At 42.3% G+C, this 27,386-nt stretch overlaps 1 protein-coding gene across 13 annotated transcripts in view; it reads left to right on the top strand.

The window, feature by feature from the left end:
- The window catches only part of DCLK2 (doublecortin like kinase 2), a 187,450-nt gene that overhangs the window by 104,866 nt on the left and 55,198 nt on the right, over positions 1-27,386 (top strand). For 8 of the 13 annotated variants that reach the window (XM_055549582.1, XM_055549579.1, XM_055549581.1 and 5 more), the window contains exons 3-6: positions 12,707-12,809; positions 16,828-16,929; positions 17,807-17,857; positions 21,964-22,058. In XM_055549582.1, the coding sequence (XP_055405557.1) occupies positions 12,707-12,809; positions 16,828-16,929; positions 17,807-17,857; positions 21,964-22,058 (351 nt within the window). Of the gene's footprint in view, positions 1-12,706; positions 12,810-16,827; positions 16,930-17,806; positions 17,858-20,302; positions 20,959-21,963; positions 22,059-27,386 lie in introns of those variants that run through there. The other 5 variants (XM_055549584.1, XM_055549587.1, XM_055549583.1 and 2 more) reach the window with 2 other exon arrangements.

The following is a 27,386-nucleotide window of genomic DNA, read 5'->3' as shown; positions in this document are numbered from 1 at the left end:
TAGAAGCAAACTGTAAGAGGTCTTTCAAACAGATATGCCTTTCCTCATCCTTGTTAAGAATGATTTTGAGACATTATTCAAGGTATTGATAGGTTTTTCTTCTGAGTCAGATTTAGTGACATGGCCCATAACCGAATGTTAAATGCCAGTTTTAAAAATATATGATAAGAGGAACAAACAGGCCACCGGAGTTAAAGAACAAGACATATGTTTAAAAAACCATAAGAGAATTATCTAAGTGCCTAAACAAAAGAAATACTCTGAAGGTATTGAATATTTTACAGGATGCGGTTTTTCATCAGGTTATTGCTGCTTTGCCCTGCCTTATTCCTGTTGTAGCCAGGGTGTTCTTCTGTTACCGCCTTCACTTATTGTCATGTTTTGAGTGATACCTACTGCTTCTCTTGTTCGTCTCCACCACTAGCCTGTCTGCTTCTTGCCTTTTGTTTATGCCTGGCATCCAGTAGGCATATGATTCACGTTAGAATGAATGTGCAGTAGTAGATTAATGTGAGTTTTTTAACTTACAACATTACCCTGGGCATTTTGTCTGATGTTTTATTTTGAAAAGTACCAGCTGACTTTGGGGTACTAGAGAGAACAATTAAATATGTGGTCCGACGTGCTTGTAAAATTTAAGCATGGCCAAGTAATGACTGTATTACATGGGGACCTACTATTCACAAATATAATTTTGGCATTCAATTAGATTGATATGCTTGGAGTTCTATCTTTATGTATATTTAAAAACATTGACATTTATAGGTATAGCTTATGTACATAAGCCAATGCTTATTACATTCAAGTCAAATCTTTCTTTTCTTGTTTATAATTATTCTAGGTAGAAACATTTAATATATGCATATAAACATTTATGCATATCTTACATGCCACATGTATACTCTATATGGTTTATTTTATATGACATGAATCACATTTTTGTATGCAATTTTGTATGCAATTTCTAGGAGCATAAGAGATCTTAAATTTGGGGGGAACTGATTTTTCACAAGTGAAGGGTATCAGTGGAAAGTTTCCAAAGCGTCAGCGATTTTTTTTTTTCTGGGAATATATCTATTTTATTGAACTTGTAGGAAAGCGTGTGTTTTTTTTGTTTTATTTATACTTAGGGAAAAGATTATCCATTAAGTTAAATTTTAAAAAATATTGGAGGCCATGGATTAATGAACATGAAGAAATAACATGTAGCTCCTTAAAGACGAAACTGGTTTCTTGCCCATTTTATAGACAGAGAAACTGAGCCTCGGAAGTTAAGTATCTTTTCTGCCTGTGTAAGAGGGAGGAGGCGGTCATACTCAGCCAGGTCCAGCGATAGCGCACACTGAGCCTGGGCCGGGCTGGCACCTGTATGTTAAATAGCGCCTTAAGTGCATTATCCTGTTCCGCGAAAGTACGGACAGAACTGAAGTCTGCGCACTCTCCTCCTGTGCGCGTTAGCTTTGGTCCCCTTTACTCATGCTTGTCAGCTCGCGTCTCTGCCCGCTGGCGTCTGTTTCTTATGTGCTTTAAGTTTACAGTTTAGTTAGACACAGTAACGACAGTGCCTAACAGTCCATGTCCGTGTTGTGAAAGATATGAACGGAGATTTGCATTTTATCTGTATTTTGCATTGGCAACAGAGGGAGGGAGGTTCCCATTCATTCCTTATGTACTCATTTTCCGTGGGCTCTAGGGTTTTGTATCATCCGTGTTCCTAGCAGTTCTCCTCTAGTGACTGATCAGGTGCAACTCCATGAAATGGTAACCATTCCAGCTTAAAAAGACTTTGGATTTTCTAAAACACTATATAGGTTGGATAGCTGCTTTCTGGTTTTAGAACCGAGAATGTCTGTTATGCAGGCTGTGGGACGCTGAGTGGATCCCTAATTCTGTCTTCAGGCATGTCATATTTCCCTCCCTATTCATCCTCCCCACAATCACAGACTGTAATTTCACACCTTTTTTTCCTCCTCAAATCTGCTGTACTTCCTCCCTCCTCCTGCCCCCTGCCTCACTTTGAGCTGATGACTTCGCTTCAGTTTTCTTAGTGAAGCGGGAAGCACACTCACCCCTACCCCACCACTACAAGTCCCCACCTAGCAGGTTCCGTCTGGTCCTTCCCTTTATTGTGGAAGGCTGACAGTGGTCACATGCAGGCCGAGCCCTTCCACCTGCCCGCTGATTCCCTCCCCTCTCACAAAGGGAGGCAGCTCTGGCAGTTCCCTTCTTTGCACCCCATTTTTGTCCCACTAGATTGGTTCAGTAGCGTAGTGACTTGCGTTATTTCTCTCACCTTGAAAATGAATTCTCTTAACCACGGACTCATTTCTTCCTTCTGCCACCTGCCCACCCCCTCTGCTCCACTTTTTCAGTCAAAACTCCTTGAAAAAGTTGTCTGCATTCTTTGTCTCCAGTTCTTTTCCTGTCCTCTGCTAGTGGTCGTTCAGTCGTGTCTGACTCTCTGCGACCCCATGGACTATAGCGCGCCAGGCTTCTCCGTCCATGGGTTTTCCCAGGCAAGAATACTCGAGTGGGTTGCCATTTCCTTCTCCAGGGGGTCTTCCTGACTCAGGGGTCAAACCCAGGTCTCCTGCATTGGCAGGCGGATTCTTTACTGTCTGATCCATCCTCTGTTAAAGGTGTTGCAATTAGACTTGCTCTTCAACCACTGCACCAAAGCTAATTCTGATATTTAGGATCCCAGTGATCTCCGTGTTGCTGAATTCCACGGTCACTTCTCAGTCTTCATCTAACATGGCGCACCAGTAACGCTGACCTGCCTGATCGCTCCTCTCCCTTGAAACGCTTTGTTTGGCGTCCAGCAGACTACAGACACTCACTTCTCTTCCTCCCTCATTGACTGTTCCCTCTCTGTCTTCTTCACTGGTTCTGCTTCTTCACCCTGACCTTGTAAAGTTGCTGTGTTTCAGAGCTCAGGCTTTAGACCACTTCTCCGTGTGCACTGCCATAACCGATCTCAGGATTTTAAATATCATTCAAGTGCTGGTGAGTCCCAAATATGTATCTCCAGGCCAGATGTCTCCCATGAAATTCAGATTTATGTCTAACTTTCCACCCAACAACCTCCACTGTTTAATAGGCATTTCCCAGTTCCTGTTCTCAGTCTGGATTTGTGAGCATCCTTTGTGCCACTAACCTTGCCCATTACTTTGTACTCTCCCATTAGAGTTAATGGCAAACCTATCCTTTTAGAGGCTCGAGCCCCAGGCCGTGAACCATCATAGTCTTCTCTCTGCTCTCAGGTCCCAGTATTCAAGGGGTGGTGAGATCCTTTCTCATTCCACTCACTCCTGCCACAGGCCCCTCTCATTGCCTGACTAGCAATAACCTCCGCTGCTGTCTGTCCTTGCCCGTTGACGGTTTAGTCTGAACACAGTGTGATCCTGTTTCAAGGCATGCCGTGCAGAGCTCTGCTCAGGAGCCTCCAGTGGTTTTGCATCTCATCCAGAGCCAGCCCCGACCAGCCCCACCTGCCGTCTGCCTTCCTCACCCTGCCCACCTTGTCTCCCGCAGCGTCTCCCTCTTCGCGTGCTCTGTGAGTGTTCCCTGTGAGCATGCCAAGGCTTGTGCGTGTTCTTTGCTCTCTCCTGGAACACTGCCCCACCCCACCTCGTTCCTAGACGTTCATGCAGCTTCTCTCCGACCTCTCTTACTATTTTGTTCAAATGTCACCTTTGCAGGGAAGCTGTTTATTGCAGCACACAGGCTGTGCTCATCATTCCCCTTCCTTGCTGTCTTTCTCTGTCTTTCTCTGTGCTATGTAACATCTTTTGACATTGCATACATTAATTCCTTATTGGAGTATGATTTCTTTCCAGTGTTGTGTTTCTGCTGTACAAGGTGAATCAGCTGTGTGTATAGAGTATACCCCTCCCCTTTGGACCTCTCTCCCTTCTCCATCCCACCCCTATAGGCCATCACAGAGCACCGAGCTGAGCTCCCTGTGCGATACAGCAGCTTCCCACTAGCTGTCTATTTTACACACAACAGTGTACATGTGTGGAACCTAGAGAAAGTGTGCAGATGGACTTCTGTATTCTTTTTTTTTTTTTTATTTTTTAAACTTTACATAATTGTATTAGTTTTGCCAAATATCAAAATGAATCCACCACAGGTATACATGTGCTCCCCATCCTGAACCCTCCTCCCTCCTCCCTCCCCATTCCATCCCTCTGGGTCGTCCCAGTGCACCAGCCCCAAGCATCCAGTATCGTGCATCTTATCACGTGTCAGCTCGCACTTCTTCCTGAGGGCAAGGCTTTCTCTGCCGGCACCCCCTCCCCTGATGTTTCTGTAGCACCTAGTGTGATGCCTGGCACGGAAGTTCTCAATACAGATTCGTTGAATGAATGGAAACGGGAGTTGTTTAACATTTTATGAGGTATGTCAGCATCCTGAGTATATCTTAATAAAATAGAATTATTCAAAATACATGCTGGTTCATCTCAGTTTTATCATTTATATGACACCTATCATTTTTGGGGAGTAGTGGTAACTTATTTTAGGTAAATCTGAACCTAATTGCTAATTTATATGGTTTGCTTAACTGTTTAACCAAATGTGTATTTAATGGCTAGAACCTGAATTAAAAGAGTGCAAACATCTTATGCAAACCATGTTTGGAAAGCCAAACAAATATTGACAGATGAAATCATTAAACAGTTGATTAGGAAGAATTAAATAGGACTGCTCAGGGAGGGGGGAATAAACTACCTTTTTGATGTATTTTATTCCCTAGACTTGTTAAATACCTTTATTCCGCAAAATAGGCAACTTGATTATTTGGCATTTATTCTACTCAAATGCCAACTAATTTAGTATCAGATGAAATGGTTCCTTGTAAAATTAATTTGCTTTTCAAACAGATATTCAGACAGGTATATTTTAGAAAATTCACTTGTCATATTTTGTAAATTGATTCAAAAACTAGTTAAATGTTCTTTTTAAAAAAAATGGATTAAACTTTGGTAGTAGTTTATTTGGCCAAGAAAGTAAAACTCAATTTAGTTCCATTTAAGAACCATTTATTAATTATATGTGTGTAAAAAACAAAATAGAAGGAGATGTGAGAGACGTTGCTGTTGTTCAGTCGCTAAGTCGCATCTGACTCTTGGGAACCCCAAGGACTGCAGCATGCCGGGATCCTCTGTCCACTGTCTCCCAGAGTTTGTTCAAGTTCATGTCCATGGGGCCAGCAATGCTTCCTAACCATCTCATCCTCTGCTGCCCCTTTCTTTTTTCGCCTTCAGTCTTTCCAGCCTCAGGGTCTTTTCCAATGAGTCAGCTCTTCACATCAGGTGCCCAAAGTATTAGCGCCTCAGCATCAGTCCTTCCAATGAATGTTCAGGGCTGATTTCCTTTCAGTTCAGTCGTTCAGTAGTGTCTGACTCTTTGTGACCCCATGAATTGCAGCACGCCAAGTCTCCCTGTCCATCACTAACTCTCGGAGTTCACCCAAACTCAGGTGCATCGAGTCGGTGATGCCATCCAGCCATCTCATTCTCTGTCATCCCCTTCTCCTCCTGCCCCCAATCCCTCCCAGCATCAGGGTCTTTTCCAATGAGTCAGCTCTTCGCATGAGGTGGCCAAAGTATTGGAGTTTCAGTTTTAGCATCAGTCCTTCCAGTGAACACCCAGGACTGATTTCCTTTAGGATGGACTGGTTGGATCTCCTTGCAGTCCAAAGGACTCTCAAGAGTCTTTTCCAACACCACAGTTCAAAAGCATCAATTCTTCGGCACTCAGCTTTCTTCACAGTCCAACTCTCACATCCATACATGACCATTGGAAAAACCATAGCCTTGACTAGATGGACCTTTGTTGGCAAAGTAATGTCTCTGCTTTTAAATATGCTATCTAGGTTGGTCATAACTTTCCTTCCAAGGAGTAAGCATCTTTTAATTTCATAGCTGCAATCACCATGTGCAGTGATTTTGGAGCCCAAAAAATAAAGTCTGCCACTGTTTCCACTGTTTCCCTGTCTATTTGCCATGAAGTGATGGGACTGGATGCCATGATCTTAGTTTTCTGAATGTTGAGCTTTAAGCCAACTTTTTCACTCTCTACTTTCACTTTCATCAAGAGGCTTTTTAGTTCCTCTTCACTTTCTGCCATAAGGGTGGTGTCATCTGCATATCTGAGGTTATTGATATTTCTCCTGGCAATCTTGATTCCATCTTGTGCTGCTTCCAGCCCAACGTTTCTCATGATATACTCTGCATATAAGTTAAATAAGCAGGGTGACAGTATACAGCCTTGATGTACTCCTTTCCCTATTTGGAACCAGTCTGTTGTTCCATGTCCAGTTCTAACTGTTGCTTCCTGACCTGCATATAGGTTTCTCAAGCGGCAGGTCAGGTGGTCTGGTATTCCCATCTCTTTCAGAATTTTCCACAGTTTATTGTGATCCACACAGTCAAAGGCTTTGGCATAGTCAATGATTTCCTTTAGGAGACATAAATAACTATAAAGCAAGGTAGAATGTGATAAGAACTATAAAAGTATATACACGAACTCTGGGATTCCAGGTGAGGGGCTGCCCCATAGAGTCAAGTTTAAAACAGAGATGTAGACGTGGAGGACCTGTGTCGAATCCCTGTGCTTTGTTCATTACCTGTGTGTGAGCAAGTTGCTCACTGTAGAATGCTTTTTTTTTTTTTCATTTGTAAATGAGGAGTGATGATGGTATCAACCTGATGGTTATTGTAGGGGTTAATGAGATAACACATATACAATACACAGAGACCATTCTGAGAGGTTAAGCGATGCCGAAGCTCTGTAAGCCATAAACGTAAGTGATGGTGGTGGAGGGAGCAGTGGAGATGGCGTCTGTGGCACCACTCACCCCAGAGGAGTTATTCAGTGCCTGAGAGCTCAGTGCCAATAGGAACAGGCCACACAGTTCATTTAACAGACATGTGTGACGCATCCACCGAAGCCAGGACTCTCCTAGACCCCAGGGAACAATGGATAGGCAGTATCACTGCCTCCCTGGAGGTCACGGCACCAAAGGGTGCTCAGAAAGGACACTTCAGGCAGAGAAACAACATGGGGGAAATATACTGATAAGAGCCAGCACTGAAGTAGAAATTACCCACATGTCCACTAACTGGTGAGTGGATAAACAAAATGTGGTGTATCCATGCAACCAAATATTACCTGTAGAAAGGAATGAAGTAGTAATACCTGCTACAACATGATGAACCTTGAAAACGTGCTCAGTGGCAGAAGATACTCGCAAAATGCTACATATTGTATGACTTGGTTTAGATAAAATGTCCAGAATAGGCAAATCCATACAGACCGAAAGCAGATTATAGGTTCTTGGGAGTGAGGACATGCAGACATAGGGAGCTGATGCTAATGGGCCCTGGGGAGGATTCTTTTTAGGTCATGACAGTGTTCTTATGTTATGGTGACGGTTGCAGAACTCTGAATACAGTAAAAATCATTGGATTGTATGCTCTAAATGAGTGAATTGTATGGTTTGTGAATTATGCTTCAATAAAGCTGTTTAACAAAAAAGAATCACTGGACTATATGGGTAGTGACCCTTACGTCATCTTGGTTTGGGTAAGGAGCGAGTGTGCAGAGTCAAGGGTTGCAGGCCCAGGCAGGGCCCGTCTTGTATGCCCTGTGAAGGACCATCATCTTGTCAGGGAAGGAGGCTAGTGAGCCCTGTAAGTAGTGTGGGTATTGCAGGAAAGAGAGTGGGTCGCTAGGGAATCATCACATCCCAGGTCACATCTGAGTCCCTGGGGGGTCGCCAAGTGTGGGTTCCTGGCTTCACAAAGGAAAGAATTCAATAGCAAGCCTTAGTAAAGAAGGTTTATTCAGGAGAGAAACATACTCCACAGAGTATGGGTCATCTCATAAGGCAAGATAGTCCCCAGGGTATGGGGTTGTCAGTTTTTATAGGCGTAGGTAATTTCGTAGGCTAATGAGTAGGAGGAGTATTCCAGCTCTTTTAGGGGAAGAGGTGGGGTTTTCTGGGAAGAGGTGGGGTTTTCCAGGAGTTGGGCCACCGCCCACCCTTTGACCTTTATGGTCAGCCTTGGAACTGTCACGGCACCTCGTGGGTGTGCCGTTTACCTTGCTGATGTGTTATAATGCGTGTATAATGAGGCTTAAGGTCCAGTGGAAGCTGACTCCTGCACATCTTGGATCTATTTGATTCTAATAGGTCTATGTCCTCAGGCTCTGTCATTCTTTTAAAGGTTGTGCCCCGCCCCTTTCCTGTCTCATGGGCACCCCTATACCATAGCTCAGTCGGTAAAGAATCTGCCTGCAAGGCAGGAGACCTGTGTGTGATTCTTGGGTTGGGAAGATACCCTGGAGAAGGAAATGGCAACCCACTCTGGTATTTTTGCCTGGAGAATCCCATGGACAGAGGAGTCTGGCAGGCTACAGTTGATGGGGTTGCAAGAGTTGGACACGACTTAGTGACTAAACCATCAAACAGTAAGAGACTGCATATACCAACACGGTCTTCATTTATTTCCACATCTGTGAGAACAGTGATGACTGGAGCTAGGGGAGCAGTGAAGACTGGAATTAGAAACCTGTTGCTTGACAACGGCAGGTGCCCAGGCAAGAAACAGTGAGAGCTGAACCAAGGGGTAGGAAGGACAAATGATCTGAGGGGTTGATGATGAAGGGAGGAAAGGATGAGTCCCAGGATTGTAGCATGGACAAAGGATGCATGTGATCACCAGCTGAGGGGAAGAGAAGCAGGTTTTACAGGAAAGGTGAAGAATGTTATTCTTCTGTTATGAATGGCATGTTGGTGTCTCCCCAAGATTCATATATTGGAACCCTAATCCCCACTGTTGATGCTGAAAGCTTGGTGAAGTTGATGCCAAAAACTGAGCCTCTGTGCACCAGTACCAAATTGAACCTCAGAGACAGAGTTTTAGGTAAAGTAGAAAAGAATAGCTTTATTGCCTTGCCAGGCAAAGGGGACCACAGCAGGCTCCTGCCCTGAATAACTATGAATTCTCACCCAGGATGATTTGATGGGGAGTTTTATAGCAAGGGTGGGGTGGCTGATTCGGGTGTGTGCAGGGCCTCAGTTCAGTTCAGTTGCTCAGTGCTGTCCAAATCTTTCCAAACCCATGGACTGCAGCATGCTATGCTTCCTGTCCATCACCAACTCCTGGAGCTTGTTCAAACTCCTCCAACCAGCTCATCATCTGTTGCCCCCTTCTCCTCCTACCTAAAATCTTTCCCAGCATCAGAGTCTTGTCTAAGGAGTCAGTTCCTCACATCAGGTGGCCAAAGTATTGGAGCTTCAGCATCAGTCCTTCCAATGAATATTCCAGTTCTGATTTCCTTTAGGATTTCCTGGTTTGATCTCCCTGCTGGGCAAGGGGCTCTCAAGAGTCTTCTCCAGCACCACAGTTTGAAAGCATCAATTCTTCAGCACTCAGCCTTGTTTATGGTCCAACTCTCACATCCATACATGATCACTGGAAAAACCATAGCTTTGACTAGATGGACCTTTGTTGGCAAAGTAATACCTCTGCTTTTCAATATGCTATCTAGGTTGGTCATAACTTTCCTTCCAAGGAGTAAGCGTCTTTTAATTTCATGGCTGCAGTCACCATCTGCAGTGATTGTGGAGCACAAGAAAATAAAGTTTGTTTTAAATCAACTTTTTCACTCTCCCCTTTCACTTTCATCAAGAGGGTCTTTAGTTCCTCTTCGTTTTCTGCCATTAGAGTGGTATCATTGCATATCTGAAGTTGTTGATATTTCTCCTGGCAGTTTTGATTCCAGCTTGTGCTTCATCCAGCCTGGCATTTCGCATGATGTACTCTGAATATAAGTTAAATAAACAGGGTGACAATAAACAGCCTTGTTGATCTCCTTTCCCAATTTGGAACCAGTCTGTTGTTCCATGTCCAGTTCTAACTGTTGCTTCTTGACCTGCATACAGATTTCTCAGGAGGCAGGTAAGGTGGTCTGGTATTCCCATCTGTTTAAGAATTTTCCACAGTTTGATATGATCCACACAGTTAAAGGCTTTGGCATAGTCAATAAAGCAGGTGTTTTTCTGGAATTTCTCTTGTTTTTTCTATGATCCAGTGGATGTTGGCAATTTGATCTCTGCTTCCTCTGCCTTTTCTAAATCCAGCTTGAACATCTGAAAGTTTTTGATTCATGTACTGTTGAAGCCTAGCTTGCAGAATTTTGAGCATTACTTTGCTAGCATGTGAGATGAGTGCAACTGTGTGCTGGTTTGAGTATTCTCAAGCAGCATCACTTTCAGGATTTGAAATAGCTCAGCTTGAATTCCGTCACCTCCACTAGCTTTGTTCATAGTGATGCTTCATAAGGCCCACTTGACTTTGCACTTCAGGATGTCTGGCTGTAGGTGAGTGATCACACCATCGTGGTTATCTGGGTCATTAAGACCTTTTTTGTACGGTTCTCCTGTGTATTCTTGCCACCTCTTTTTAGTATCTTCTGCTTCTGTTAGATCCATACCATTTCTGTCCTTTATTGTACCCATCTTTTCATGAAAGATTCTCTTGGTATAGCTGATTTTCTTGAAGAGATCTCTAGTTTTTCCTATTCTATTGTTTTCCTCTATTTCTTGGCTATTTCTATTTCTTCCTTTTATTTTATATAGTTTATTAAGAAGTAGAGATATCACTTTGCTGATAAAGGTCCAGATAGTCAAAGCTGTGGTGTTTCCTGTAGTCATGTATGGGTATGAGAGGTGGATTGTGAAGAAGGCTGAGCGCTGAAGAATTGATGCTTTCAAACTGTGGTGCTGGAGAAGCATCTTGAGAGTCCCTTGCATAGCAGGGATAGCAAACCAGTCAGTCCTAAAGGAAATCAACCCTGAATTGTTTTGGAAGGACTGATGCTGAAGCCAAAGCTCCAATCCTTTGGCCACTTGATGTGAAGAACTGACTTATTTGAAAAGACACTGATGCTGAGAAAGATTGGTGGCAGGTGGAGAAGGGGGTGACAGAGGATGAAATGGTTGGATGGCATCACTGACCCGATGGACATGAGTTTGAGCAAGCTCCGGGAGATAGTGAAGGACAGGGAAGCCTGGCATGCTGCAGTCCATGGGGTCGCAAAGTGTCGGACACGACTGAGCGACTGACAGTGGCAGTCGCCCTGATGAGCCTCTCTGGTCACTTTCACTTGGCCTCAGGTGGCTTTTTAGCTGCTCCTTCCTTGATTAGCAACTGTTGGAATCTGCCCTTTGAAACTCAGGGGGAGGTCATGGAGGCTGTTCCCTACAAAGAAGAAAATGGGAGACAGAAAGTCTTCTGTGTCCCGGACTCCCATGGGATTCTTCTTGGCTTCAGTGTGATGGTGTTAGGAGGTGGGGCCCTTTGGGAGATAAGTAGGGTTGGGTGAAGTCGTTAGGGAGGAGCCCCGTGGAAGGTATTTGCACCCTTATGAGAAGAGACAGGAGAGAGCTGCTCCCTCCTGTATCTTCCCTGCACCCCGCCGTGTGAGCGAACCGGCAAGAGGGTTCTCACCGGAACCCCGCCACGCTGGCACCCTGATCTCAGCCTTCCAGCCTCCAGAGCTGTGAGAGTAAGTTTCTGTCTTTGAAGCTGCCTTGTCTGTGGAAATTTCTTACCAAGCTGACTAAAGCGCGGCTGCCTGGGTGGATTTCAGTGAGGTGCAGAAGACACATCTTGCTTGATGAGAATTGGAGTGACTGGAGCAGTGTCTCTGTCTGTTCCATTTACTGTGTCTAGTTCACTGTCTTCTCTCTAGAGCATTTTTAACTCTGCAATGACAAAAAAAAATTTTTTTTTCAAATAAAAAGCTAAGTAGTGATCAGAAAGACAAGGAATTCTTGAGATAGCACAACTTTTCCAAGTACTAGAAACTTTATTAAACTTTATTACTTTTTAAAACCTTTATATTATTTTTGGGAGAGAAGTACTTTTTTGAAAAAGAAATTGTATTCATCCCATTAGAAAACAGGTGAGAGTGGAGCCTGTCTGCATCCAAAATCCTAGAAGATGGTTCTTCTCGTCACCACTTGGATGAATGGATAAATGTGCTCCCTGGGGTGGGTCGAGTTCTATGGAATCTGAAACTTATACTGTGTCGGGGTGGGTTGAATAAAAGAATGTGAAGTTAAGACTGTTTAAGTACAGGTCCTTGGAAGGGCCCTCATTAGCTTTATGACAAGTCTTCCTCTGATTCCAATGGCGGTGGCAGAGATGAGTATTAACACATTGTACTTACATGCCTGGCACTCATTCCGAGAGGTTTTCGAATATCAATCCTTGTGACAACCTAAGGCACACTGTGCCAGAGATACAGAGGGGCCACACCCGAAATGACGTGGCTGGGATGTGGAGCCTCTAGGAGAGAGGAAGTGTAGACAAGTAGACTGGGAGCTCCACTGGCCCCAGCGTCACCCCCTGTTAAGGGAAACCTGGAATACATCACTGAGCCTCCTGTGGATGCCTTTCATTTCGCCTGTGAAACAGGTGCCAGCTATGAGCCCCTCATTTTGTTGTTCTGAGGTCAGGAGACCGTGTGTGAAAGTGCTTTGTGAAGAGTAAAATGCTTAGAAATAGTTTTTTCATTCCAACTCACTATTACAGGTGAGGCTTGAAAATATAAATTTTGTTGACTTTTATTGCACTTCTAATGTTTCTAATTTACTTCTTGGACATGATTTTTTTTTGTTTTGTAGGTTACTTGTCTACAAGACTTTTTTGGTGATGATGATGTTTTTATTGCATGTGGACCTGAAAAATTCCGTTATGCCCAAGATGACTTTGTCCTGGATCACAGTGGTAAGGCAATTCAGTGACCATCTTTGTAACCCTGAAGTGGGGGCTTAGGTGTGTCATTTGGTGCATGTTAAGTGGTCTGGTTGTCGAAGAAAGAAGTAATGAAGAGTTCATTTAATTAGATCATCATCTACTGTCACTCTTAGTAGAGTTAATTTCTTTGAATTAATAAAAGTAGAAAATACAATGAAACAGTTACCTAGTTGTAAAAACCAAAAAACCCTAATTCCAAGTAGTTAAATATTGTTTGGGGTTTTTTTGCAAGTTGGTTTCTTCTCTTTTTTACTGCATTGTTACACTTTCAAAATTGATCCCTATCTTCTTCCAGAATGGTGCCTTGGCTAGGCCACCTTAATATTTTATATTTCCATATTTGGAAAGTACTAAACCTGAAAACAGTTCAGTATACATTTCTCATGTCCATAAAGATATATGTAAAAGAATAGTAATTTGTTAGTAGTGATTATCTCAGATTTCTTTGCTCTGTTTCCATCTTTTTAAAAAAATAACATGAATTGTTATATATGCAGAAAAAATAAAGCTATTTTCATTGATAGGATAAGAAAATCCCTTTCTCTTAATTTTAGCCAAAAAATGGAGTTTTCAACTGTTTAGCAGTAACCTCAGTGATTTCAGATGTTATTGATTCTGGGAATATTGCTCTACTCTGTTATCTGAAATTTAAACTGATCAGAGTATTAGTGATTATTAGCTGATAGTGAAGTCAACTTCATCTTTAAATGAGATAGAATCGTATAGACATAAGGTTTCACGGAGAAGAGAGATGTTAGAGGTTTCAATCCCATGCTTTAATTTCATCAACAAGGAGAGCTGGCTTTTCAAAAATTAGACTAGTGATAAACCCCTTCAGTTGTAGTGACCTGACAGTCCAGAGTTAGAGAAACATACTACCAGATAAATATGGTGACCATAAACTTTCAAAAATCCAAGATGATACACGCTATGGTGTCAGACTTCCTTGTGTAATTCTTTCCTGTTATACTATGTCAGTTTTCTAGGGGTGACTTATCTACTGAGTGCCTGGGGCTCATTTGTCTACTCTTCTTGGTTTTCCACTTTGTTTTTTGCCCACAAGTGCCAAATTTCTTGAGGGTTTCTGTAGCATCTTATATCTAGCCCTGCTTTAGATTAGTAAGGCCACCAGAAAGACCTTAAAGAGTTAGTGATATTATCTATGTTAATACTCTCACCTCTTCTTGTGGGTTTACTGAAAAATGTGAATTTACATATCATCTCTATTTTACATCTTTTTTTGACTGTAGCTTCATTTCATTTCATAATGTTTCTTTGTCAGTGTTTATCATTTTGAAAGTTGAGACATTGAAACTCGGTGTATTTCAGGTTGTAAAGTTAATTTGGGTGGCAACACAGCAATTAAACGTTTATTGAGCACTTACTATGTATATTCTGGGCATCGTATTCAGTGCTTTTATGTTAGAATGTTGTTAATTTACCTACAATATTTGAATCATTCATAGGTTTTTGTTGTTTTGGCTACCAATGAACTCCTATAATTAGAGATAGGTGAAAGTTACTGATCTCTAATTACTTAACCTTCTGCAAACTGGGGATAATAACAGGGGCTTTTTCATAAGGTTTTGTGAGGGTTAAATGAATTAATAAGTGTAAAACAGTTGGAAGGGTGCCATTACATAGTAGGTGCTGTTACTGTTGTTGTTAATGTTATTCTTGTATCATCACCATTCAGTCATAAAATTTTACTATGAAAACAAGTCTGAGATCTAATTCTGCCGCAAGTGCCTTTATTAGGAGTGATGTCAAAAACTTAGCCTCTGTGCACTGGTGCTGAATCAAATCTCAGAGACATAGTTTTGGGTGAAATAGAAAAGAATAGTTTTATTGCTTTGCCAGGCGAAAGGGGACACAGTGGGCTCCTGCCTCTCAAAACTGCGTGTCCCAACCCTGGAGGATTTGGTGGGGGGTTTTACAGCAGTTGTTCAGGGGTGAGGTGTGTGCAGAGCCTGCAACGCCTTTGACCTGTTCTCAGGTGGTCTTCTGATGAGTTTTTCTGGTTCCTAAAGGTGGTCTCTGGAGTGAGGATTGCTGATATCTTCTGTTTACTGGGGGTTTGTTCTGTAAAGAGCTCAGACACTGTTCTGTGTGACCCTTGAGGCAGAACCAGGGCCCTGCCCCGAATCTGCGCCGCTGTTTCTTGGCTGCCCCTCCCTTGCCTCTTCATTGCCTCCCTTCCCTGACTAGCAACTGTTGGAACCTGCCCTTTGGAGCTCAGGGAAGGTCATGGAGGCTGGAGTCTGTTCCCTACAAGCAAGGGGGGACAGGGAAAGGCTTCCATGCCCAGGAGCTCCCACAGGGTCCTGTTTGGGTTCAGGAGGCAAAGATTACAAAACAAACAAAGTCTGTTTAACTTGTAATCTTGATGAGTCCCAACTCTGTCCTTTTATACATCTGACAACATCTTGCATTGAAAAATCATTCAAAATTCATAGAATTTAGCTAACCTAGTCTTAGGGCAAAATCCTGTCTGTATTAATGAGCTGGGTGCAGGGCTTGCTCAGATTCCTAAACCCTGGAGTGGTTCTGGCTATTAGCTCTCTAGGGTTACACAGCCTGCTCATGAAAGAGTGTGCCTTTAGGAAGGTTCTAACTAGTCCACACACCACTCCTTTCAGCACTGGAATACTTTCTAACATCTATAATGCTCATTAACTAAACTGCTGTTGCTACAGCCCCCTTGGAGTAAGGTTTTGATTAGAGTTTTTCAGATGCTAACTAGCCTCCCCTGGTGTGTATTTCACTGATTAGTGTACTTCACTTGTTAATTTATTGTCCCTGGGGGTATAGATTAAAACCAACCCGTATTTTAATCTTTCTGCATAAATTGAAGTATTTTAATGTGAAGTCAACAATATGTTATATAATTTAATCCTTATAACAAGCCTGTTAAGCAGATTTAGTCTCATCCCAATTTCATAGGGAGAGAAAACTGAGACTTAGACCTAAGCTAAGTGCACCAGTTAACAAAGTCAAACCCATGATTCACCCCAAATCTGCTTGACTCCAAAACCCAGATTTTTAATTATTTGAATTGGAAGTGATTATTTTAGCTGTGTAATTATTTCTGGTACTCTACTTGCTGATTTGTGCTTTCCTGGTAGCTCAGCTGGTAACAAATCTGCCTGCAATGCAGCAGGGAGACCTGAGTTCAATCCCTGGGTTGGTAAGATCCCCTGGAGAAGGAAAAGGCTACCTACTCCAGTATTCTGCCCTGGAGAATTCCATGGACCGTATAGTCCATGGGGCGCAAAGAGTCAGAGATGACTGAGCCACTTTCACTTTCACATGCTGGTTTATTTGGCAATTTATGGAAAGAACAAAGCTATTGTTTAAAACTGCTGCTGCTGCTACTGCTGCTAAGTTGCTTCAGTTGTGTCTGACTCTGTGCAACCCCATAGACGGCAGCCCACCAGGGTCCCCCGTCCCTGGGATTCTCCAGGCAAGAACACTGGAATGGGCTGCCATTTCCTTCTCCAAAGGAAGAGAAAAGATTGTTTAAAGCTAGTTCCCTCGTTTTTGATGCTTTGTACTTGGGGCAGATGGAAAATAAGACAGTAAGGGGTTCATAAATTAGAATCCTATATCCTTTCAAATTAAGATTATCTGAGTTGGAGAGAACTCTTTATTATAGCCTTTGCCTATCAATGGTGTTGATGAAAAATAATAAGTTGCACATGTGGAGATTAAGTTGTGCGTGTGAATCGTTTTCTTGATTGAGCACTTACTATATATGGATTTCTGTATTAAGAACTCCCTCTGGAACAATGAGGTGAATGACAAAGTCTGAAGCCTAATTTAAGAAAATCTCAGGTGTGCTTTTGGGATGGATGCTTTGTATATAAAAGTCATTTAACAGTAATAAGATGATCAGGTAATGGTTCTAGGCACTAAACTACTGGAATGTGGTCTTTCTTTGGTTAGAATTAAAACTAGATCTCTTTAAAGCGCTTTCCTTTCTTTCTAGAGTGCCGTGTCTTGAAGTCTTCTTATTCTCGCTCCTCAGCTGTTAAATATTCCGGATCCAAGAGCCCTGGGCCTTCTCGACGCAGCAAGTCACCGGCTTCAGGTAGTTACGGGGAAGGAAGCGGGCAGTCACAAATGGAGCATGTTCTTCGGTTTTCTTTAGTATGAGTAGGTAGTCTTGCCCATCCTTGTATGCAGCCAGGTTCCAACATAACATATAGATGGCATGATTTTTAGATCCAAAATGTTAAGTCTGTTTCTCCAAGTTATAACAAGTGTCCTAAGATACTTGTTTTGCTCTGACACATTTTCTCAAGAGCAGTCTTATCTAGATTCTTTTCCTGGTATTTACATAGAAGTATTTCACATTTTGACCATTGTGTCTGCATTTTACATTTTTGCTGTATGATTGTGGATATTTTCTTCTCTTATTGGTTTAAAGCATAAGCCAACACACCCACCAGGCAAAACTATTTCCTTGATAAGATTCCGCAGGCTTTTCCTTCATTAAGCAATTTAATCGTAGCAACAATTATTGTTGGAAGTAATACTGCTTATTTCAGAGTCAGACTTACCTCTACGTTTCTTTCAGATCCTAAACCTATAGATTTGTCATAATTTTGACAGCTTTTGACATTTTTAAAAAATTAAAATGTCCCCCAAATCTTGATATTTTGATGCTATAAGGCTCGCTTATAGTATGCTAATGTTGTTTCCCATTAAGGAAAGGATTGTGAAAAAACATGATTTTACATGTGAGGAATCTAGAACATGTGAAAGTAATATGGATAAAAACTGTCTGAAGCCTCAACCTGTCTATAAAATACTGAGTATGGGGGGTTTCTGCTGCTCCGTCTTCCGCCCCGACCCCGCTTTCTTCAGGTGGGATAGTTTCCCTTCTTTCCGTGTGCACGTTTAGACCTGCCGAATAACTGCTCTCCTTACTTCTCCCCCTTTTTGTTGATACTGAATATGTCCAGTAAAGAGGGGTGGCCACTACTCCAGTGCCTACTCTACAGCCAGATCCCCAGGTGAGCCAGGAGAGTTACAGCTTTGTCGCTCTGCCGGTTTTTTTGTTTTTGTCTTCTGCCACCTTTTCTGTTTCCTTCTGCTCCATTTCCATGGCTGTATCTGGCTTGTACCAGTGGACATCTGTGCTGCAGCACGTGCGTCCTGCGTCGGCTCCCCTGCTTGTTAGAGAGCCAGGCGCCTGCAGGAGGGAGCCCCGCGTGTGGTCTGCGTGCAGCCAGAGTACACGGTGATGGGGGAGGCGCGGTGCTTCAGGGGTCTGTCTTCTAGTTAATTTTGGAAAATAATCTGTTACTGAAGAAGGCTAAGCGTTGTCGGTAATATGAAAATGGCCATAGAAGCAATTCTACTGTCCTTCCCTTCTTCCTCACTCTGGAGTCAATAGGCCCAGTATTCTCTCTCTAAAAATATTGGCAATATGAATATTTTAAACTGAAAGCACCTCTCTGATGTTAAGCTTATTTCAGATCATATTTTGCTTTCTGTAAAGTATTGGGTATCCCCAAATTTTGTTTTTTAAGATCAAATGGAAAAATCCAAGTGAACTTTGGGGCCAATCCAATATTTCAAATGCTGGGAAAGCTAACATAACATGAAATTTGCATGAATACACTTCGCTGGGTTTACTGTATGGTAGATGTAGACTTTTGTCAGGTTCTTAGCTTTTGTTTTAGTGATAGCTTTACTATCATATGCTTATCATATAACTAAAATAACTAAATAAGAATGGAGAGAGTGGTTCAAAGATCACATATTATGATTACTGTAATTTTGGCTACCTGAGGTCTAAAGAGGGAAATTAATTAAAAACCTATTTCATAGCCATACTTGTCTTGCAGACCAACTGCTTCACAGAATAGTCTGATAAATGTATAAATCTTCTCAACTAGAATTTGAGATGCTTAAATAAAGTGACTCAAGAAAACCTTAACATTTCACTACCTCAGATTTTCAGCTGAGTCCGTATTTGGATTTGGGTTAATAAAGTTTATCTTAAACTTACAAGTTGTGAGATGTAAACCACATCTCAGTGGTTAAATGACTTCTCTAAAAGAGATTAATCCAAAAGCATGTTCAATACATACTATATAGTTATAAAAAACAGAGAGTTTTGTGTTATTAAAAGCCACAGAACCCAGATGGATAACTTGCTTTTACAGGCATTTTTGCTGTAGTGTACCCGTTACCATTTAGAACATTCCGAGGGACTCCCTGGAATTTCAAACACAGCAATAACTTGGTAAACATAATCTTGTGCTTTTCCATTCTTGGGACAGAAGTGCTCCCATCATTGAAGTCTTCTGATTGACTAAATCCCCCCATAAAACTCAAATTTATCAAAATAGCTAAATAGTGTCTAATAAGTACATAGACATTAACCCGGGTAACTCAGTGGGTAAAGGGAAAGGGAAAGTCTCAGTCGTGTCCCACTCTTTGTGACCCCATGGACTGTATTCTCCAGGCCAGAATACCGGAGTGGGTAGCCTGTCCCTTCTCCAGGGGATCTTCCCAACCCCAGGGTCGAACCCAGGTCTTCTGCATTGCAGCCAGATTCTTTACCAGCTGAGCCACAAGGGAGGCACAAGAATCCTGGAGTAGGTAGCCTGTCCCTTCTCCAAGGGATCTTCCTGACCCAGGAATCAAACTGGGGTCTCCTGCATTGCGGGTGGATTCTTTACCACCTGAGCTATAATAGTCACCATAATTTGAGTATTAAAAATTCTCACTTAAGGTTTCTAGCTTGTGACTCATTGTCCACCCCAATTAAAAGTGTTCAGAGCAAGTGAACAAGAAAGCCCCAAGTCAATTTCTTACCTTACAGTTGAGGGAAGGGTGGATAAAAGCCTTATTTGGGGGAAAGAAAATCCAGGGTCTACTGAAGGAGAGGGAGCATCCCAGAGATGCCGGGCGTTGTCCACCTTCCTGTTGGGGCGGCAGTGTCAGGGGAGAGAGCCCAAGGTGACCCTGTCCCAGCTTCCAGTTACCTTCCCGGAAATGGAGAAATGTGCCAATAAAAATGACATGAAGAACTCACTAGACAGCATTTTTTTTTTTGAGCCTTTCAAATACTATCAGAAACTTAGAGAGCTATCTATGTTCTTGCCATAGACAGGCAAGAACACTGGAGTGGGTTGCCATTTCCTTCTCCAATGCATGAAAGTGAAAAGTCAAAGTGAAGTCGCTCAGTCGTGTCCGACTCTTAGCGACCCCATGGACTGCAGTCCACCAGGCTCCTCCGTCCATGGGATTTTCCAGGCAAGAGTGCTGGAGTGGGGTGCCATTGCCTTCTCCGTTAAGGATAAATATGAACATGTATATGCAGATACCAGTTCAATCCCTGCCAGTGAGTTTTGTTAAGAAATTATGTTTAGGCAGGAGGTGTGTTTTTAGGGACACTGCTTGGCCACAGGGATTACCATTTACAGGAACTAATTTTTCTTCTTTAGTCCCTTTCCCATCACTGCTCCAGGGAAATCTTTGATTGCAGAGTGGTTTCTGAAGATCAGTGAAAGGTAACAGCACTTGGGGAAGAGGACCTGAACAGGTAGTTGTGTTGATTGAAGAGGAAAAGGAGCCAGACTCAGTATCAGCTCCTAGCAAGCTCACTAGCTCATAAATATCTCTTTTCTATGTGAATTCCTACCACCAGTTCCCTTTAAAGAGAATTTTTAGAAGAAACAGCATTAATTGAAGTGTAACTTTATTGAAAAATAAGCAGGACTGTTGAATACTCTGAAAAGTTTTCTAATTGATTGTATAGTTACTTGTGTTGTACTTGTGCTATAAATACCCACATATGTTTGTTCAGAAAATCTAGATAACTGATAATGATTTATGAATGAGTGGTTTTAAGTTAAAGAAAAGTTAAAGTTTGGTAATTGAAAAATAACTAAAATTTTTGCATCTTTGCTGAACATGAATGATTCATCTCATCACAAATATTATGGTTATTGATCCAGAATTCTGCCTTCTTTCAAGGACTGGTGCTCAGTTTTTTGAGGTCACCTTTTCAGGAGTTTTGCATTTTGCTTTTTATACTTAATAGCATCTTTTAAAATAACAGTTGTCTGCTCCCTTGTATTAAAAAGATTTTTTTAAAAGGAAATGGACTTTGCTTGTCTTTCTGTAGAGACAAATGGCAGTTTTCATCTACTTGGGGTAAAAGCTTTGAAAATTAATGATAAAAGGGGTTAAAATAACTCCCTAGAAAAGAAAAAAACAAAACAAAACAAAAAACCAGTACCAGGTGTTAACTAATAGCTTTGTGAAATTACAACCGAAGTGGTATAATTAGGAATAAGCCTGAGTCATAGTGAGATGTGTGACTAGCACTGTATAGTTAGTGTAAAATCTGCAAGCTCACTCCCTCTTGGAAGCCGCCACGGCCATGCTTTTCGTCACCTACTCTCTAAACTGAGCTTTCAACCTAGGAAATGTATGGAAGTTTAGAGGAGGGTGTCAGAAAAACCCACCAAGATTTGCTAAATAATGGGAAAATTAAGCTAAGAAGACAAGAAAATGGAAGGAATCAGAAATAACTAGTCCAGATAAAAAGAAATCGGAAGAGTGCCTTTTATGACCTTTAAACAAATAAGTGGGTATTACAGGGGGAAATGACCAATAATTTTCTTTTTCCATTAAGAATACCCTTAGGATATGTGTTAGAATTATTGTATTGTGGAGTTAATCTGGGAGAGACTGAGAAATGCCTCAGTGATTCAGGTCGTGTGGACAGGTTATAGGACAGCCTTCCGAGTGAACAGTTACAAATACGACAGCCATGCATTTCTCTGCCCTCGCTGGCACGCAGGATTTGTGGACAAGTTCCCGTTCACATCTCGAACTCCATAGCGTTTTATATATTTGTTTATGTTACTGCTGGAAAACTATTATTGAAAATCTAGTTTCACTGCTTATTTGTCTGATACTTTGTCTGTAATGCAGTAAGACACGTTATTTTTGCTTTTTGCTGATTTGCCATCTGCTTTGAGCTTTCAGTGAGTCGAAGCTCCATTGGAGCTGTGTGGGGCATGCGCTTAGTGTTTTTGCCCAGTCTGGTGGCTCTGGGTTCTGACGACCTCTGTCTCCTTTGTTGTCTCATGGTCAGTTAATGGAACTCCCAGCAGCCAGCTTTCCACTCCTAAATCAACGAAATCCTCCAGCTCCTCTCCAACCAGCCCAGGAAGTTTCAGAGGACTAAAGGTATGAAATAGGATATGTGCCGTGTTCGCGTGATTCCGTTGTGTTGCATAATTTAGTGGTTAGTATGTTCAGGGACTTGGGTGCGGTAACAAATTAAAAAGGAAAGAATTTAGGATTTGAAGCCAGAAAGACTTGACTTTGGATCCTGTATCCTTTTTTTGTCTCGTAACTTGGGTCAATTCTGAGCTAAGGTGTTTCCATCTCTTAAATGGGAATATAAAATTATGGTTAGGGTTGAACATGATGTAGTTTTATATCAGTAAACAGTAGTTTTCCTATTATAATCAGAATAATTTGCAATGGCAAAGCTTTGGAGATTGATTCTTTTTAGAAATCTCATTTAGAAACCACGATTCTTTTTAGAAATCTCATTTAAAATTCATGATTTTAATATTGTTACCATAATTTGACTATGTAAAAGTCTAAAACAGAGTGAAATTTTAGTATAATACTTATATACAGAAGTTAATAACACAAGAAAAATATGTTCATTTTGGTGAAGAACTTAGAAATAAATCTTAGGTTTTGACTGTGATCTCCTGAAAATATGAACAGTAATTTAACATGATTAAGCAATTGGTTTAATATGCATTTTATCTAGTAGAGAAGAATGATGAGTGAAACCAAATTTGCAGAATTTCAGTAAGTTTAATTTGACTTAGTAGCTCTCAGTAGTTTAAACTTTTGAGTAAATTTGCCTGATAAAATAGCAGTACAGTTTTTTTTTAAATTGAAGGATAATTGCTTTACAGAATTCTGTTGTTTTCTGCCATACATCAACATGCATCAGCCATAGGTATACGTATGTCCCCTCCCTTTTGAACCTCCCTCCCACCTCCCTCCCCATCCCACCCTTCTAGATTGCTACAGAGCCCCTGTTTGAGTTCCCTGAGTCATACAGCAAATTCCCATTGGCCATCTATTTTACATATGGTAATATTAATTTCATGTTATTCTCTCCATACATCTCACCCTCTCCTTCCCCCACTCCCCAACCCTGTGTTCCTAAATCTGTTCTCTATGTCTTTTTCTCCATTGATGACCTGCAAATAAATTAATCAGTACCATCTTTCTGGATTCCTTATATATGCGTTAGTATATGATATTTATCTTTCTCTTTCTGACTCTTGGAGTGTTTAGTTGACGTTGGAAGTATCTTCGTGGAGACAAATACATTCTCTAAAGTTGGCGACCCAAACGTTTCAGGTATCATCCAAGTGCGAAATTTTCTTTCCCTTAAGGATCTTGAAAAACATTTTCACTGGTAAAGTGAAAGATAAAAGGCCCAGCGTGCCTTGTGAATTCGGGGCAGGAACCTGCTGGGCTGGCAGGGCAGTCGGTCTGCGGGTTCTCCTTCCCTGCAGGGCGGAGTTCTCCATCTGACACTCCGGTGTGCTTGTCAGGTCCGGAGACCATTGTGTCTACCTCCAGAGTGAACTTGCTATATTCTTGTCTAAGTGCCTGACATCAGTAACAGAAATTTCCACTGGAAAAGGACAGATCATCTGGTTTTGTGCCTGCTTGCTTATGTATGTTGGCAGAATTTGGAGGGACCAATAGTCAGTTTGGGATTTGGAGCACAGAGCTCTAGGTAACCTCTAAGTGCTGGAAGTTCCTGATCTTTATCAGAAGAACTGACCGTTTTCTGAAGTGCTAAACTGGCTTAGGTCAGTGCTTAATATGATTTCAATGGAATTCTTAAATGTCAACTCCAAAAGAAAAGCTGTATCAATTAAAAATCTCTAATGTGATTATTTTCAGCTTTTCTTTCCCAACTTCTTTTCCCCAGAATAGATTGGAGGTGTTCTGTGTTTTAATCCAGGTAACTTTCAAGAAAATTGAAATAAAAATCAAGTCGATTTACCTTGTTTCCAGTTTCGATCGTTTTATCCTTTATTAAAGCAAAAGCAAGCGATTCCTAGTGCTGGTGATTGTCAACCCATGCAGATCCAAACGAAGCTTTCCAGTGGTCCACCTGCAGGGCTCACTTGCGTTTCTCCCCCGGCTGTTGCTGGAGGCAGGACTGCTGTGATCCTTGGCCTCTGGTTGTCTGTGGCCATCCCAGAGGGTACCTTAGACCATGCTTTTCTGGGTCTTGGTTGTTTCCCCCTTTTTTATTATCCATTGGTGACGTGGGCTCTTGTCTCTCTTCCTCGTCTGTCTTCAGCTCTTAGCCCACAATTGTTCTTTCCTGTGGATGCCCCCAGGTCAGTTGATGATGTTATGCTCCGATACAGACTCATTCTTTTACACATGTGCACATACTGGGAGGAGATCACTCACAGATGTGGAAATCTGAAGTGAAGAGTTGGGTTTCTTTTTTAATAGTACAGTAATAGTATAATAATGTTTAAAAAATTATATATTTTTGGCTGTATCAGGTTTCAGTTGCAGTACTTAGGATCTTCACCGTGGCATGTGTGTGCCTGCTAAGTCGCTTCGGTCGTGTCTGACTCTTTGCAACCCTATGGACTGTAACCCACTAGGCTCCTCTGTCCCTGGAATTTTCCAGGCAAGAATACTAGAGTGGGTTGCCATGACTTCCTCCAGGGGATCTTCCTGTTCAGGGACCAGACTCTTTTGTGTCTCCTGCATTGGCAGGCAAGTTCATCACTAGTGCCGCCTGGGAAACCTCTCTGTGGCGCACAGGCTCTCTAATTGTGATGTACAGGCGGGCTTAGCTGCCCCGTGGCAGGGGATCAAACCCATGTGCCCTGCATTACAAGGCAGATTCTCAACCACTGGGCCACCAGGCAAGTCCTCCAGCGGGATTTTTAAGACTTGCTAACAAGGTTTAATAAGATTGCAGAGACATGAGATAAAATCATTCCCAACTACAATAGATACATCTTAGTATTTAGAGTAACCTCAGAATTTAGTGCACACAGTTCCACATGGTAAGTGCTCACAGATTATTCATTGATGCAAATAGAGATGAAGAAAGTTACAGGAAATGCTGATTCCTGGTCAAGACTGACGTTGAAATCGCCAGTAAGATAAAGGGTAACAGCCCTTTCGTGACCTCCCGCGCCTTCCTTTCTCCTCCAGCACACCTGAGGCTTGGCTGACAGCTGTGAGACCGCCTCTGGGTTTCTTTTGATCATCTGTAAAATAAGAACATTTGACTTTAGGTGACTCCTACAATGCTAAGATTGTAGTTCTTGTAAGTTGTCCAAAAACCTGTCTAGGAAGCTGGGGAATCCATTCTTCTTCCTCTCACTCAAGCTGATATAGACTCACTGAATCTTACATTAAATATTCGAAGCTAAACAAGTCTCTGCTACACCCATCAGCTGTTCGGATGTAAAGGTAAATATCTGTAGCCCCTGCCTGTTCCCGGGGGTCGTACTTTGTGGGCATTCATTTCATCGCAGATTCCCCACAGTCATGGTGTGTATTGTCCTTGGGATGAAAACTTGCCTTTGAAATACTGCAGCTTAGGCGTGCTCCTTACTGTACAAAATACCCTCATTTTGATGTCACTGTAATGCTCTAGTCAGCATCTGTCCACATTTGCATTATTTTCCTCTCTTAAGTGACATTACACATGGAGAATTACAGATAATTATCATGTGTTAGTGCTAGGCTTTTTCCTTCCCCTTCATTTAAAATAGCTCATTAAGATCCATTAAGAGGGGATGTCTGACAGTGGAGGGCCGTTCTTCATGGGCAGCAGCTCTTTACTCCTATTTATCCTACTTAGATGCTTTTATGGCTTTGTGGGAAGCCTCCTTCCAGAGCGCTGACAAAAGCAGGCAGCGCAGGCCAGGACAGCATAGGCAGCAGTTGACGCTCCTCTCCTCTCCCAGGACGCAGCTTTTGGCGCATGGCCTCCTCCCCGCCCCTCCCCCATCTTGGTTTTACTTAATAGGGGCTTTGGCAAAGGTGAGCAGAATTTGCTCTTCTGTCACAATCCCCCAGCCCCCACCTTGTGGCAGATTCTGGGAACCATTCTGGCGTTTGGGTGGAGACACTAAAATAATTGAAAATGAAAAATACTGACGTTGTGATGTTTAATCTCTGACTCCAGGGTGGCCGTGGCATTTTTATTTGCTCCTCAAAAAATGTGGGGATTCAGAAGCAGCTCCCCCTCCGCCGCAAAATGCCCTCATTGCATTCAGGGTAATAGTCTTGTGAGGAAGACAACTCCACTCCATTCAGATGTGTTCACAGAGGCCTCGAGAAGGGGCTGCACCAAAGGCAGGAGAGGAAGCAAGTTCAGTTCAGTCACTCAGTCGTGTCCGACTCTGCGACCCCATGAATCGCAGCACACCAGGCCTCCCTGTCCATCACCAACTCCTGGAGTTCACCCAAACTCATGTCCATCAAGTCAGTGATGCCATCCAGCCATCTCATCCTCTGTCGTCCCCTTCTCCTCCTGCCCCCAATCCCTCCCAGCATCGGAGTCTTTTCAAATGAGTCAGCTCTTCGCATGAGGTGGCCAAAGTATTGGAGTTTCAGCTTTAGCATCATTCCTTCCAAAGAACACCCAGGACTGATCTCCTTCAGAATGGACTGGTTGGATCTCCTTGCGGTCCAAGGGACTCTCAAGAGTCTTCTCCAACACCACAGTTCAAAAGCATCAATTCTTTGGCATTCAGCTTTCTTCACAGTCCAACTTTCACATCCATACATGACCACTGGGAAAACCATAGCCTTGACTAGATGGACCTTTGTTGGCAAAGTAATGTCTCTGCTTTTGAATATGCTATCTAGGTTGGTCATACCTTTCCTTCCAAGGAGTAAGTGTCTTTTAATTTTATGGCTACAATCACCATCTGCAGTGATTTTAGAGCCCAAAGAAAGAAAGTCTGGCACTGTTTCCACTGTTTCCCCATCTATTTGCCATGAAGTGATGGGACTAGATGCCATGATCTTGGTTTTCTGAATGTTGAGTTTTAAGCCAACTTTTTCACTCTCCTCTTTCACTTTCATCAAGAGGCTTTTGAGTTCCTCTTCACTTTCTGCCATAAGGGTGGTATCATCTGCATATCTGAGGTTATTGATATTTCTCCTGGCAATCTTGATTCCAGCTTGTGCTTCTTCCAGCCCAGTGTTTCTCATGATGTACTCTTCATATAAGTTAAAGAAGCAGGGTGACAATATACAGCCGTGACGTACTCCTTTTCCTATTTGGAACCAATCTGTTGTTTCATATCCAGTTCTAACTGTTGCTTCCTGACCTGCATATAGGTTTCTCAAGCGGCAGGTGAGGTGGTCTGGTATTCCCATCTCTTTCAGAATTTTCCACAGTTTGTTGTGATCCACACAGTCAAAGGCTTTTGCATAGTCAATAAAGCAGAAATAGATGTTTTTCTGGAACTCTCT

The sequence above is a fragment of the Bubalus kerabau genome, chromosome 16, assembly GCF_029407905.1.
Source record: "Bubalus kerabau isolate K-KA32 ecotype Philippines breed swamp buffalo chromosome 16, PCC_UOA_SB_1v2, whole genome shotgun sequence".
NCBI lineage: Eukaryota > Metazoa > Chordata > Mammalia > Artiodactyla > Bovidae > Bubalus > Bubalus kerabau.
Note: the sequence above shows the minus strand (reverse complement) of the source record. Positions and strands in the feature narration are given on the sequence as shown.